A 14,465-nucleotide genomic window follows, 5' to 3' on the forward strand; every position below is an offset into this window, starting at 1 on the left:
GAATGTAATATCCATCTATTAGATACAATAATTGTGACTATTTGCTGTGCATAGGTTTTTGTTCAGAAATGCATATTATATGTTGCAATCCTATTCAATGCAGAAAATAAATCTGCCAAACTACGTTCATTTTTAAAGGGGTACTCCACTGGAAAAAAAAATTTTTTTTTAAATCAACCGATGCCAGAAAGTTAAACAGATTTGTAAATTACATCTATTTAAAAATCTTAATCCTTCCAGTACTTATCAGCTGCTGTATGCTCCAGAGGAAGTTGAGTTTGTTCTTTCCAGTCCGACCACAGTGCTCTCTGCTGACACCTCTGTCCATATCCCCATATCAAACCTATCCTGCTCTGGACAGTTCCTGACATGGACAGAGGTGTCAGCAGAGAGCACTGTGGTCAGACAGAAAAGAAATTCAAAAAGAAAGGAACTTCCTGTGTAGTATACAGATGCTAATAGGTACTGGACGATTAAAATTTTTAAATAGAAATAATTTACAAATCTGTTTAACTTTCTGGCACCAGTTGATATAAAAAAAAAAATGCTTTCCAATGGAGTACCCCTTTAATTCTTCCCCTTTTTATATATTATTCCTTTGCTGATACAATGTTATTTTGAGTATAGATGCTGTTTTTATGTTTACCCTTATTGCCGAATACAATGTTCTTGTGCAGGATATATATCATAACGTGGAATGTCGGCTGTTCTGTGCCCCCTTCAGACCTCACTGGTCTTCTTTGCCTTAATGCTGGCGATGGCAAGACTGACATGTTTGTAATTGGGTAAGAAATGATCCTTTTCACCTGCCCTTTAAACCCTACAAGGAAGAAAAAATATCTGTGGCCCCTTTCAGTGTTTTGTTATCAGTCTGCTCATACCATGTCTCTACAGGTTACAGGAGGTCAATTCCATGATCAATAAGCGTCTAAAGGATGCGCTGTTTTCAGATCAGTGGAGTGAAGTGTTCATGGATGTCCTGAGCCTCTTCAGCTATGTGCTGGTGAGATGCGGAGCGGGAGAGCGCGGAGATCACAGTCTGCATTCTCTCATATACTTGTTTTAGATTTCTGTCTGTTTATTGTTGTGCGTGTGTCATGCATCTATAATTCCCTAATCAGTATATAAATAATATAAATGTATGGTCTTATATCATCTTATATCTTTATATTATATCTTGTATCAAAATATGTGCAACATGAAATGATACATTACATGCATTATATAGTCACATAGTAAATAATAGCTGGCAACAGCCCTGGGATTTTATATTTGCCGCAAGAATGTGTATACATAAATTGTAACAATATTTAGGGGGAGATTAATCAAAACATAGCAACCAATCAGATCGCTTCTTTCATTTTTCAGAGGCCTTTTCAAAACTGAAAGACAACTCAGCAACTATATCACACCATAATAATTCCACTGTATTTGAGACTTTTGCATTACTTAAAGGGGTTATCCAGGTAAAAACTTTTTATATATATATCTCAACTGGCTCAAAGAAAGTTAAACAGATTTGTAAATTACTTCTATTAAAAAATCTTAATCCTTTCAATACTTATGAGCTTCTGAAGTTAAGGTTGTTCTTTTCTGTCTAAGTGCTCTCTGATGACACGTGTCTCGGGAACCTCAAATCACCATAGCAAACCTCTTCTAAACTGGGCGGTTCCTGAGACACGTGTCATCAGAGAGCACTTAGACAGAAAAGAACAATCTTAACTTCAGAAGCTCATAAGTACTGAAAGGATTAAGATTTTTTTAATAGAAGTAATTTACAAATCTGTTTAACTTTCTGGAGCCAGTTGATATATATATATATAAAAAAAAAGTTTTTTCCTGGATAACCCCTTTAAGAACAAAAGACGTGTTGTAGTCTTTTTATATAAGTGGTTGCTTAAAGCAGTGTTTCTCAGTGTTTCATCAGAGTGGCTCTAGCTATTGCAAAACTACAACTCCCAGCATGCCCGGACAGCCGTTGGCTGTCCGGGCATGCTGGGAGTTGTAGTTTTGCAACAGCTAGAGGCACCCTGATAGGGAAATACTGGCTTAGACTTTGGCTTACCATAAACCAAAAAAAAATTTAAACATACCTTTATTGGGTTTGATTAAAATACACTCCAAACAACGTCCTACTTAAAATTGACTCCACGAAGTTCCAGCAGGTGGTGCTTGATTATACTATTGTTATGCACAACCTGTGGACCAAAAATATACACTACTGTACTCAGGCCGCCACCATACTTGTAGCCCGCCTGGTAACGTAAGATCTCTCAGAAAATAAATATAAACTCTCGACGCGTTTCTGCCGGCTATTATGTCTGCTTCCTCAGGGGAGATAATAGAGAAAATGTAATGCATTTTACGTAATGATATTTGTTAATTCCGTGCCTATACAAAGGAATAGAGATGAGGGAAGTTACAGTAATTCGATTCGTCACGAATCTCGCGGCTCGACGTTTGCTGACTTTATCCTGCATAAATTAGTTCAGCTTTCAGGTGCTCAGGTGGGCTGGAAAAGGTGGATACAATCCTATGAGACTCTCTCCTAGGACTGTATCCACCTTTTCCACCCCACCGGAGCACCTGAAAGCTGAACTAATTTATGCAGGCTAAAGTCAGCAACCGCCGAGCCGCCAGGTTCGTGACGAATCGAATTTCTGTAACTTCGCTCATCTCTACAAAGAAGTATAAGCATGTGTAAATGGAATGCACACAATTCTAGATTTAAAAATAAATAATAATAAATAAAAAAAATTACATATACAGTATTCTAATAAAGTCATTGGCGTGTTGCATATAACACCTACATGCAGAGATCTATTTGGTTATTTATATCCACGAGGCTGTATTGAATTAATAGAATTTCATAGTGATCAGAATCTTTCTTAACCCCCCCCCCCCATCCCAATTTGTTGCTGTTCCTTAGTAACCCACTAAAGAAGCATTTATGTGTTAAGTACAGTACGTGCTGCTCTCACTGGATTTGTATTGATGTATTAACTTGCCTGTTTATAGCAGATGTGTTGAGAAAGTAGAGAAGATATCAGGTTGTAGCAGAGCTTTTCTACCCAGCGAGTCGATGTATATTTTACAAGGCTTTCAAAATAGGCGTTTCATGTAACATGTCAAGGCAAGGCAGGGTTTTAATGAATATTTGCCATATTTTAATAACATGCTTTGCTTTCTTTTACACACTTTGCCGTCTGCTTTTGTCGTAGGTCACCTCTGTTCGGATGCAGGGTTGCCTTTTATTGGTGTTTGCAAAGTATTTCCACCTTCCCTATCTACGTGATGTACAGACTGACTGCACAAGGACTGGCTTAGGGGGATACTGGGTACGTTCATTGGCATAGGCATATACAATGTAAAGCAATATTGACATCTGTGTTGTGTGCTGTGTATTGAACTATAATTCTCTCTACTGTCACTGATACCAGACAGGGAAAAGGGAAAATATGGCCTGAAATTTTATTTAGCAACAATGAGTGTGTTTTTACTGCGAAATAGAAACCCTTATACTACCATATAACTATGATGTGCATGTCTTTCTACAAAACTGATATCGATGTATTATGGGTTGGAATCACACAGATCCCGACTATGGTGGAGTGCATGCGGCCTTAGGCCTGTTTCATACGTATGTGTTGGTAAACATCCAGGGGGAGAATTATCAATACCCGTCCAGAGGAAAACTTGCTGGCAACCAATCAGATCACTTGTTTTAATTTTTTAAAATGAAAGAAGCAATCCGATTGGTTGCTATGGGCAACTCAGTAACTTTTTTCCTCTGGACAGGTTTTGATAAATCCCCCCGCCCCCCCCCCCCCAAGTTTGGAACTGAAACACAGTGGGAGAGATTTATCAAAACCTGTCCAGAGGAAAAGTTGCTGAGTTGCCCATAGCAACCAATCAGATCACTTCTTTCATTTTGCAGAGGCCTTTTCAAAAATGAAAGAAGCAATCTGATTGGTTGCTATGGGCAACTCAGCAACTTTTCCTCTGGACAGGTATTGATAAATCTCCCTCAGCATTTTTGTCATTTTTTTGTATCAATATTTATATATAAAACTAGAAGAATACTGAAGAGATGCCAGTGTTTCTATACGGCTTGGCCCATACTGAGAGTTTTTGTTGCACTATTGATTTTTGCAGTGTAAAAGCTTGCGAGCAAACTCAGTGTGTATCTTCAGACTGGCAGTGCAGCTTAAAGGGGTTGTCTTACAAAATAAAGTAGGTCAAATCAGATTTGCACCTCATACATACTTGTAAGGGAATACAAATGTGCTGTTTTTATGTCAAAATATCATACATCCCGCAGAACATCTCCCCCCCCCCCACAGATCTGATCACTTCCTCGTTACCTTTTACAACTGTGACCCTGCCGTTTGCAGGCAACAGAGCCCACACTTTCCCACAATCCTCCTTGCTTGCATGTATAGTGAAGACCAACCGCCATTACCTTCGGGAGACTAAAGTTGGACTGAGCATGTGTGACCCTCCTTAGTGGGTCCTCAGTGGGTGGTAACCAAGGGCAACAGTTATCAAAACAAAGCAGACACCTTCTATCTCTTATACAGAATGATGTACATTTGAAATATGTTTAAATTCACATATTGCAACAGTTTAGAGCTATTTTTGTTAATGGGAACAGCCCCTTTAAATGCTTATTTAGGGTCTATTCACACGTACAGTATTCTGTGCAGATTTCATGTGCAGGATTTTATGCTGCAGATTCCAATGTAAACTAAACGACTGAGCACAGCTTCAAATCCTGCGCATCAAATCTGCGCAGAATACTGTACGGGTCATAGACCCTTAAAGGGCAGAATATCCATTCTGCTTGGATATTCTGTGGGTGGCAGGCGCTGACAAATCAGTTGGCATTTGGAAATGTGCAGTTCCCATAGATGGCAATGCATTTCTGAGAGGATTCTGTTGTTCATTCTTTCTGCTGAGTCCGGAATTTGAATTTACTGCCATGTGCACAGTGCGGCAGAATCCCATTGAAAACAGTGAGAGGCTGCTGCACCAAAATTTCTGAGCAGAATATTTACACTTTGGGCCCTAATAGTTCAAATCAATCAGTATTGCTACAAAAGGTCTCTGTGTTGCACAGGACTTATACTTTTCTTTGTGTAGGTCCCACTCTTGGTTTTGGCCTGGCAAATACTGTACAATAATATGCATCAAATATATGTTAAGAAATGATTTTCTTATTTGTTTCCATTTTGCATTCTTCATTGTTGCATATTGTGTTCTGAGTTGCAGTGTTTAAAAAAAATAGGGATGATAATAATCCCCATACACATAAAAATTGTGCATATTGGCAATGTTTTTTTTACTCTGTAGAGTACATAGACCTGTTCTATGTATAGTGTTCCTATGCTTGTTGAATGTGACTTTTTACTTAGTTATTACTGAGTCAATTTTACTGCATTCTTAGGGTAACAAAGGAGGTGTCAGCATTCGGTTATCCCTGTTTGGACACATGGTGTGTTTTCTGAACTGTCACTTGCCGGCTCACATGGAAAATTCTGACCAGCGTGTGGACAATTTTGAGAGTATTTTGCAGCTTCAACAATTTCAGGGTCCACTGGCGAATGGCGTCCTAGACCATGAGTAGGTTTCTGGTCTGAACTTACAGTAGGTTGTACAATTTGGCATGAAACGTTGTATCAATACATTGGGTATTCATGTGAAGCAGTCACCTAGGGCTCAATACTAATACTAAGGGCAGCACAAGAATACAATAAGCTGTATATTAGATTAACTATTAGTTGGTTCAATGATGTACCTACTGCTTCCGGGCAACAGATATGGTTCTTTTTTGTTTATTTTAGACAGCTACGACTAAAGAAACAAATTAAATAAAAAAAAGTAAAACTGCAGAGAAACAATATCTCTGTTAGACACCAGTATCTGTGTGTTACGAACTACAGTACCATTAAAGGGGTATTCCAGGAAAAAAACTTTTTTTTATATATCAACTGGCTCCAGAAAGTTAAACAGATTTGTAAATTACTTCTATTAAAAAATCTTAATCCTTTTAGTACTTATGAGCTTCTGAAGTTAAGGTTGTTCTTTTCTGTCTAAGTGCTCTCTGATGACACATGCCTCAGGAACCGCCCAGTTTAGAAGCAAATCCCCACAGTAAACCTCTTCTAAACTGGGCTGTTCCCGAGACACGTGTCATCAAAGAGCACTTAGACAGAAAAGAACAACCTTAACTTCAGAAGCTCATAAGTACTGAAAGGATTAAGCTTTTTTAATAGAAGTAACTTACAAATCTGTTTAACTTTCTGGAGCCAGTTGATATAAAAAAAAAGTTTTTCCGGGAATACCCCTTTAAACCCCTACACAATACAAAAATAGTCCCTGTGTCCAAATTAAAGGAAATCTGCAGTGTAAGACAGTTACCCCCTATCCTCAGGATAAGGGATAAGTGTCTGATCATGTGGGCTCACGCCCCCTCCTATAGACTTGCATTGAGGGGCCATGACCGTGACGTCACGAGCCTCCGGCGCTGCACCCAACGCTCTAAACGAATGCTGGATGCAGCAGGGAGAACGTGGGGGTCCCCCGGGATCAGACATCTTATCCCCTATCCTATGCGAAGAGTTCCCACACTTTTTTTCCCCAGGACTTGACCCCTGCTGGAAAGACTCAAACCTCAACCATTTGATCTCCAGACTCTGGTGCCTCTTGGCCAATCTCCCACTTTAACATGACCTGTGTAAGGTCACAAGCCTTTTCCTATTTGTCTCATTTAGGAGGCTGTTAGGGAAACTGATGACTTTGTAGAGGAGAAAATAATGGTAATAAGGTACCTGAGGCTTTACAAAACTTTTGATAGGTCTGAGTGTTCAGATCACAAATCTTCCCACTCGCTGTGCATGCTTTCTGAGACAGACCCATAGAGTTACATTATTGGGTTGTTTTGATCATGTGGCACAGTGCAGAGAGTGCTTGTTTTAGGGATCGATTGGAGTCTGAACCCTCAAATCCTCACTGATCAATACTTTTGGCATGACACTAGGACATTTAAAAAGTTTTGAGAAAGCTCAGTGACCCTATAAGACTAACAATTCCTGCATGGTTTAGGATGAAGATCAAGATATCATATGCTACACAGCCCTCTTTCATAACATATCTTGGAAAACCTATTATGGCTCAGTTACATTTGAATGGCTAATAGGCATTTCATTGATGTCTAAGTAGAAAGGGTTAATCATTAGTTTATTGCAATGAACTGTTGTTTTGTGGCTTCAGAATGTAAATCGGCTGGGCTGGAAGTAAGCATATGAAAATGAGTTGATGTGGGTATAATAGGGGCCTTCAAAGGTTTCTAGGGTTATACAAATGTATGCAAACAAATGTACACAGGCAAATGTTTTTTAAAGGGATCATTACTCTTGTGCAGGTAGGTATATGACATTCATGTGGATCTTAAAACGTGCTTTAAAAAGTCAGTTGTCCTAAAGAGGACATGTGGTCAGGGTAAAAAAAATTATTTTATTCTGTTAAATTATAGAAGTTTAGCTATTTGTTGACTATCTGTACTTTTCCTCAAATAGTCAGATCTGCAGAAATGTTATTAAATGAAGGAGGGATAATTCTAGGCCCAGGGTGTTGTTAGCCTGATTCACACACCCTTAGTCTGATATTCACACCCCCTGCGACTAAATAACACCTCTTCAGCCTCATATTCACACCTTAAAATAAATTCCCCCCAATTTCGCTATTCATGGACAAGCACAGATACACAACATAATAGTAAAATCCCTTTATTACTGGAATGGAAGGGTGAGGCAAAAAAATTAAAAAAAGCACTGTAACGGGGCACCTTAGAATACAAGGTGATATTAGGAAACAACATGTTTTATAATATTTAATATTTTTATACTTTTTTTTTTTAATACTGACCACTGATCCTTTTTAAAGGGAACCTGTCATGATATTTTATCCTATATAACTGGTGGGAACACGTTATATAGGGTAAAATCTGCTTTCTCATCATGTTCCATTGTCCTCGAACCATCCTCACTTGTAATGATAATGAGTTTGTCCTGCACCATATGGGTAATGCCCCATAAGTAGTCCCATGGGCGTTAGGCATCCTGTAGTAGTCACCATTGTTTCGGGCTGTAACCACGCCTAGGTGTGATTGACAGCCCGGGCATCGCTCATGTCATTGCTATGCTCTCTGAGCTGAGGTAGCAGAGCTGTGACGTCAGCAGTGTTATTAAGTTAACAGACCAACAGAGGGGAGAAAATATGCACTTTTGGAGAACTTTTTCCCCAAAGTGTAACTGTCATTAAAAACAACTTTTGACATGTTGATCAGACACATCAAAACTTGTTGATCTTACTGGATCTCACTCCTGAGACCCACTATGATCAAGAGTTAAGGTTGACCGAGAGATCTATAAAACTTTCTGCATCGATATTTCATAAGTTGTTTTTAATAACAGTAACACTCTAAAAAAAAAAAAAAAAGCATTTTTTATTTGCCTCCCCGTGCAGTGAAAGTAAAAAGCCCCACATACTCACGTCTTCCGGTCCCTGTTGCAGTCCTCCCCTTACCCTTCTGATTATGTTTCTTTCCTGCTCAGCCAATCAATGGGCTGAATGGGCTGCTGCCCAGATAAAATGTCATTAGGAGAAAGAAGCTGACTGCAGCAGCGAACAGAAGACTTAACAGGAGCAGAAGAGGTAAGTATGCAGGCTTTTTTATTTCCAATGCACAGGGAGGCCTTTTGGACTCTATGAGCCGGTATAGTGAGTTCTATAGGTAAGGCAATGCCTCCTGGTAAAAAAAAAAAAAATCAAATTAGCTCTCTTTTAGAAGGAACCAAGCTGTCTCCAGTGTCAGCTATTGAAGGTAGCTACCATGAAAGGCAGTGACTGACCCATTAAAGAGCCTTGTCAAAGCCTCCTTTATTGCATTGGGTATTGGCTTACAGGGGGAATTTTAAAGATCTGTAACAATCAAGTCTGAGAAATACTGTATACAAAATGGAATAGCGAATGCTATTTTACCTAGCTTTAAGATACATTGAAGAACTGGATTTGTTATGCATCAGTCTGCTGATAGGATTAGCACTATGGTTTTATGTTGGACTTGCTAGAAATGATCTACCGTAAGTTGTATTACTTTTTGGCATGATTACTTTTTCTGTACATATTATTTCAGCCTGGTGTTCTGGTTTGGAGACCTAAATTTCCGAATTGATGATCTAGACCTGTATTTTGTGAAGCATGCTATCCAAGGCAACAAGCTGTCTCTGCTTTGGGAGAAGGATCAGGTGAGGATGAGGGTAGAAAATGTTTAGAATGAGAGTAGATAGACTTACATAGAAAATATGAACATTACTCCATATCGGCAAGATCCTTCAGATAGGGGATACAGGGGCCGGAGCATCGTGACGTCATTGGCTCCGCCCCTCATGACATCACGGCCCGTCCCCTTAATGCAAGTCTATGGCAGGGGGCATGACGAACGCCACGCCCCCTTCCCATAGATTTGTATTGACGGGGGCGGGACGTGACATAACGATGCTCCGGCCCCTGTATTGCCCGTCATTACGTGTAGAGCGATCTCGCTCTGTGCAGTAATGATAGCGCGGTGCCGCAGCAGCGGGACCCCAGCGATCTGACATCTTATCCCCTATCCTTTGGATAGGGGATAAGATGTCTAGGGGCGGAGTACCCCTTTAAGACATTGATGTCTTATCTCTAGGATATATGCTGTTAATATTAAATTGGTGGGTATCACCAGTCACTAGTTTGGTGGAACAAAGCAGTAGTGGAGAAGGAAAAGTACCAGCCACATGGCCTCTAGAGCACTGCACTATCATAGTACCACTACCACTTCAAATTAGAGTCACAAGATTTTGGCCTCAGCAATTGGACATGATGGCGTATCCATCAGTGTCACAAAGAGGTAACCTATGGAGCTACATTTACACAGAGTTTTGAGATGAAATGAACAATGATCACTGTAATTATAGTAATTTTATACAAACGTTTAGCCTACAACCAAAGTAAAAATTCATATCAGAAGCAGCTTAATATCCATATTTAAATGGACAATGTCATTAAAAAAATATTTGATTTGCCTTAGCAACATATGAAAAATGTTGGGGTATTCAGACCCTGACCGATGCTTACATGTAGTCGGGAGAAGTGTGAGCCATGCACAGTCTCTGCCGGCTCTAGACCATGTGTTTGGTCCCATAGACAGGGAGTGGAGAGAGAAGCATTCTTGACAAAGACCTAATATAGGTAAAATGATTGCACCTTTAAAGATGTAAGTCTGCTATGCTTTTTATTATGTTTTTTTCTTTATAGTTTGATGTGACTCTATCTTTTGTCAGCCTCCATGCAAGAAACCAAAATAACCATTTGTCTCTATATCATTCTGACAAATAGTTTATTTGCTATATTTACACTAATGGACTGTTTACATCATGTCTCCCTTTATGTTGGGGGTATATGTTGGTAGCCTGCCAACAAGTGGATGCCAATATAGTGGATGATATAGCAGCATACTTGCAGCAGCTCCATTCATTTTAATGACTACATTTGGCCATTTTCCACACATATAAGAGAGATGACTGTGCATGTGCGCAGGTTTCTCCATTCATTTATATGTGAGTTATGAAATCACCTACTGTGATGTGTGGATGGGAGCCTCAATTTTATACATTTATGGCCTATCTTTTGGATATACAGTGGTCCCTCAAGTTACAATATTAATTGGTTCCAGGACGGCCATTGTATGTTGAAACCATTGTATGTTGAGACCATAACTCTATGGAAACCTGGTTATTGGTTCTGAAGCCACCAAAATTTCATCCAAAAATAGGAAAATGTGAGGATTAAAGAAAAATAAGTAGATAATTAATACAGATAAAGCAAATCCTTACATATAAAAGTAAGAAAGATCTGCTGGGAGCTGTAAATCACTGCCTATGTCAGTGTTTCCCAATCAGGGAGCCTCCAGCTGTTGCAAAACTACAACTCCCAGCATGCCCGGACAGCCAAAGGCTGTCCGGGCATGTTGGGAGTTGTAGTTTTGCAACAGCTGGGGGCACCCTGCTTGGGAAAACACTGGTCTATGTAGAGGACAGGAGCTTCTTCGGGGTCCTGTACAGTACACAAAGTGTCCCAAAAAAGTAATATGGAGTCGCCCTCACCTGGTGTCCAAAGGAGCAGGTAACCCTGGTACAGGTTAAGAGTACAGAACATGTAATACCTCCCTGTACTGTAGGGGGGCGCTACCAGACATCAGTCAGTGCATACGCTTCAGTAATACAGGATTTTTACCAGTGAATGTCCATTCTGATTGGTCGGCTCTTCCAGTCATTGACACGTTTCACAGATCTGGACTGTCTGTACATTGTATGTTGAGTCTGGTTTCAAGTTACAATGGTCCAGAATAGACCATTGTATGTTGAAACTATTGTATGTTGAGGCCATTGTAAGTTGAGGGATCACTGTACCATAAATGCTTAAAATAGAACTAACTTTTTCAAATGTGCTATATTGGTATCCAGCTGAATGTATAGTATGCATTAAGCTCCTAAACGCACTATAGTGGTGACTACATTTTATCTATTAACTCTGTTTATGCAGCTATGTATCATAAAAATGGGACCACTGTGAAAATAATAAGCACAACATTTCTTGGTCTGTTTATATGAAAATCCAAAATGGTACTTGAGGGGGTTCTCTCATCATTAGAACTTAAGTGCATGATAGGGTCTGACTGCTGGGGCCCCATGTGATCTGAAGGAGGGGATCTCAAGTTTTCCAGAGGAATTCATTGTCTATGGGAGCTACCGGAGAAAGCCAAGTGCTGTATTCAGTGACCTCTGGCAGTTTCGATAGACAGTAAATTGAGCAGTGGGGAGCATGACCACTGTTTTGTTTCTCCAGGAGACTCAGGACACGGTCTTTTAGATCATGGATGGTCCCAGCAGTTGGACCCCAAGTGAACCTGGGATTAGGGTATAATGGTGGGACAACCCCTTTAAGGGTGAACTTCAGCTTTAAGACTTGAGATTCTATGTAAGTTTACTAATGCAGCTTTTCAGTGCTCTACTTGTCAAAAGGAGATCTATTAACTTAGCAAACAAAAAGATGATTGTAAGGTTACCTAAATACTGTACTCATCTTTCCTTACAGCTAAATGTGGCAAAATGCAGTGAACCTGTATTGTCTGGCTTTATGGAGGGGCCCTTGACCTTCCCACCCACGTATAAATACGATGTCGGGACCAACACCTATGATACAAGGTAATGTGTATATAGGAATATCACTCGTTGGCAGTTTGTAGTATTATCGGAATTTGTTAACTAATGCAGTAGGCTTAACTATTCTATAATTATTTTTATATTCTACAGTTCCAAAAAGAGAAAGCCTGCATGGACTGACCGCATTCTGTGGAAAATGAAAAATCAAATTTCAGAGTCAGACAAAGACAACAGTATGTCAGAAGGCCTGTCAGTGACACTGCTCAGCTATGGGTCCCATATGCATTACACAGAAAGCGACCACAAACCTGTATCTGCTATTTTTTCCTTAAAGGTGAGATAACGTTTCATCTTATAGTGCAGGCATCTAGCACTATCTGTGGTGCACACAAAGGGTCACACATACAGAGATAATTGTGTTATATCCCACTACTATAAAGAATGCTTGTGAGCTAGAGGTATTATAAGAGCTAAAATAGTCATTCTGGTGAAAAGCTTTAACATAGTTTATACACTTCTAGGCTCTTGTATGTTTTATGTAAAAATAAGGTACATTACATTTTAGTTTTTGTTTTCTGTAATTATCATTTCTATGTTATTAGATGGGTAGATAAGGAAATGCATTGGGTTGTGTATGCATAATTAGGATAAATTATATGAGCTTAATGATAATGTAGATATAACTGATGTAGAAATGACCAAATCAAACCAATAGTCCCATAGATCCATATGGGGCTGTAAGTTCCGTTCAGTAGAACTACATGAGGAATTGTAGCCTGTTCTGGGGGGTTTATTGCAAATACTAACACAGGTACAGTATAAGGAGAGAGAAAAGAAAGACCACAGGAGGCGCCTAGTGCATTATCCCAGATGTTACGTAGAATGAACAGATAGTATTGTGCTCACCTGGAGCGCAAAAAGTATGCACATATAACCCAAATCAATGGGTGTGTCACGATGCCGGCTGGCAGGTAGTGGATCCTCTGTGCCAGAGAGGGATTGGCGTGGACCGTGCTAGTGGATCGGTTCTAAGTCACTACTGGTTTTCACCAGAGCCCGCCGCAAAGCGGGATGGTCTTGCTGCGGCGGTAGTGACCAGGTCGTATCCACTAGCAACGGCTCAACCTCTCTGGCTGCTGAAGATAGGCGCGGTACAAGGGAGTAGACAGAAGCAAGGTCGGACGTAGCAGAAGGTCGGGGCAGGCAGCAAGGATCGTAGTCAGGGGCAACGGCAGGAGGTCTGGAACACAGGCTAGGAACATACAAGGAAACGCTTTCACTGGCACGATGGCAACAAGATCCGGCAAGGAAGTGCAGGGGAAGTGAGGTGATATAGGGAAGTGCACAGGTGATAACACTAATTGGAACCACTGCGCCAATCAGCGGCGCAGTGGCCCTTTAAATCGCAAAGACCCGGCGCGCGCGCGCCCTAGGGAGCGGGGCCGCGCGCGCCGGGACAGGACTGACGGAGAGCGAGTCAGGTACGGGAGCCGGGGTGCGCATCGCGAGCGGGCGCTACCCGCATCGCGAATCGCATCCCGGCTGGAGGCGGTATCGCAGCGCCCCGGGTCAGTGGATCTGACCGGAGCGCTGCAGTGAGGAGAGTGTAGCGAGCGCTCCGTGGAGGAGCGGGTACCCGGAGCGCTTGGCGTAACAGGGTGCAGAGGTTTCCTGGAGGAAATGCAAAGCCGTGGGATGGTGGTTACGGTCTGGCGTCCGTCCACAATAGAGCAGGTTAAAAAACAGTAGCAAGAGGTCCCTTTTAGGCGCAAAAGTTTCTCCAGATGGAATTAGACAGGATGCTATATTTAAAAATTACAATGTTTTATTTGATCCAATGACACGTTTCGGGTATACACCCTTCCTCAGATTGGCATCGCCAATCTGAGGAAGGGTGTATACCCGAAACGCGTCATTGGATCAAATAAAATATTGTAATTTTTAAATATATCATCCTGTCTGATTCCATCTGGAGAAACTTTTGCGCCTAAAGGGGACCTCTTGCTACTGTTTTTTAACAGGTACAGTATGATTGTCTGAATGAGGCCTTAGCTGGGAGGTACACCAGATAAAGAAACGGTACACTATGTAGCCAAAAGAATGTGGACACTCCGACATGACATTCTTATGTTTTTCATATGGATTTTGTCCCTTCTTTGCTAATACAGCAGTCTCAGATTTTATTAGAAAGTTGTCTAGGCTTTT

At 40.7% G+C, this 14,465-nt stretch overlaps 1 protein-coding gene across 5 annotated transcripts in view; it reads left to right on the forward strand.

The window, feature by feature from the left end:
• The window catches only part of INPP5J (inositol polyphosphate-5-phosphatase J), a 50,689-nt gene that overhangs the window by 32,621 nt on the left and 3,603 nt on the right, over positions 1–14,465 (forward strand). For 4 of the 5 annotated variants that reach the window (XM_056528640.1, XM_056528639.1, XM_056528637.1 and 1 more), the window contains exons 3-9: positions 678–785; positions 895–1,003; positions 3,222–3,338; positions 5,447–5,622; positions 9,197–9,308; positions 12,193–12,302; positions 12,411–12,594. In XM_056528640.1, coding sequence (XP_056384615.1) covers positions 678–785; positions 895–1,003; positions 3,222–3,338; positions 5,447–5,622; positions 9,197–9,308; positions 12,193–12,302; positions 12,411–12,594 — 916 coding nt within the window. The remainder of the gene's footprint in view (positions 1–677; positions 786–894; positions 1,004–3,221; positions 3,339–5,446; positions 5,623–9,196; positions 9,309–12,192; positions 12,303–12,410; positions 12,595–14,465) is intronic. The other variant, XM_056528641.1, reaches the window with a different exon arrangement.

Source organism: Hyla sarda, chromosome 1 (genome assembly GCF_029499605.1).
Source record: "Hyla sarda isolate aHylSar1 chromosome 1, aHylSar1.hap1, whole genome shotgun sequence".
In the NCBI taxonomy this organism is placed as follows: Eukaryota; Metazoa; Chordata; class Amphibia; order Anura; family Hylidae; genus Hyla; species Hyla sarda.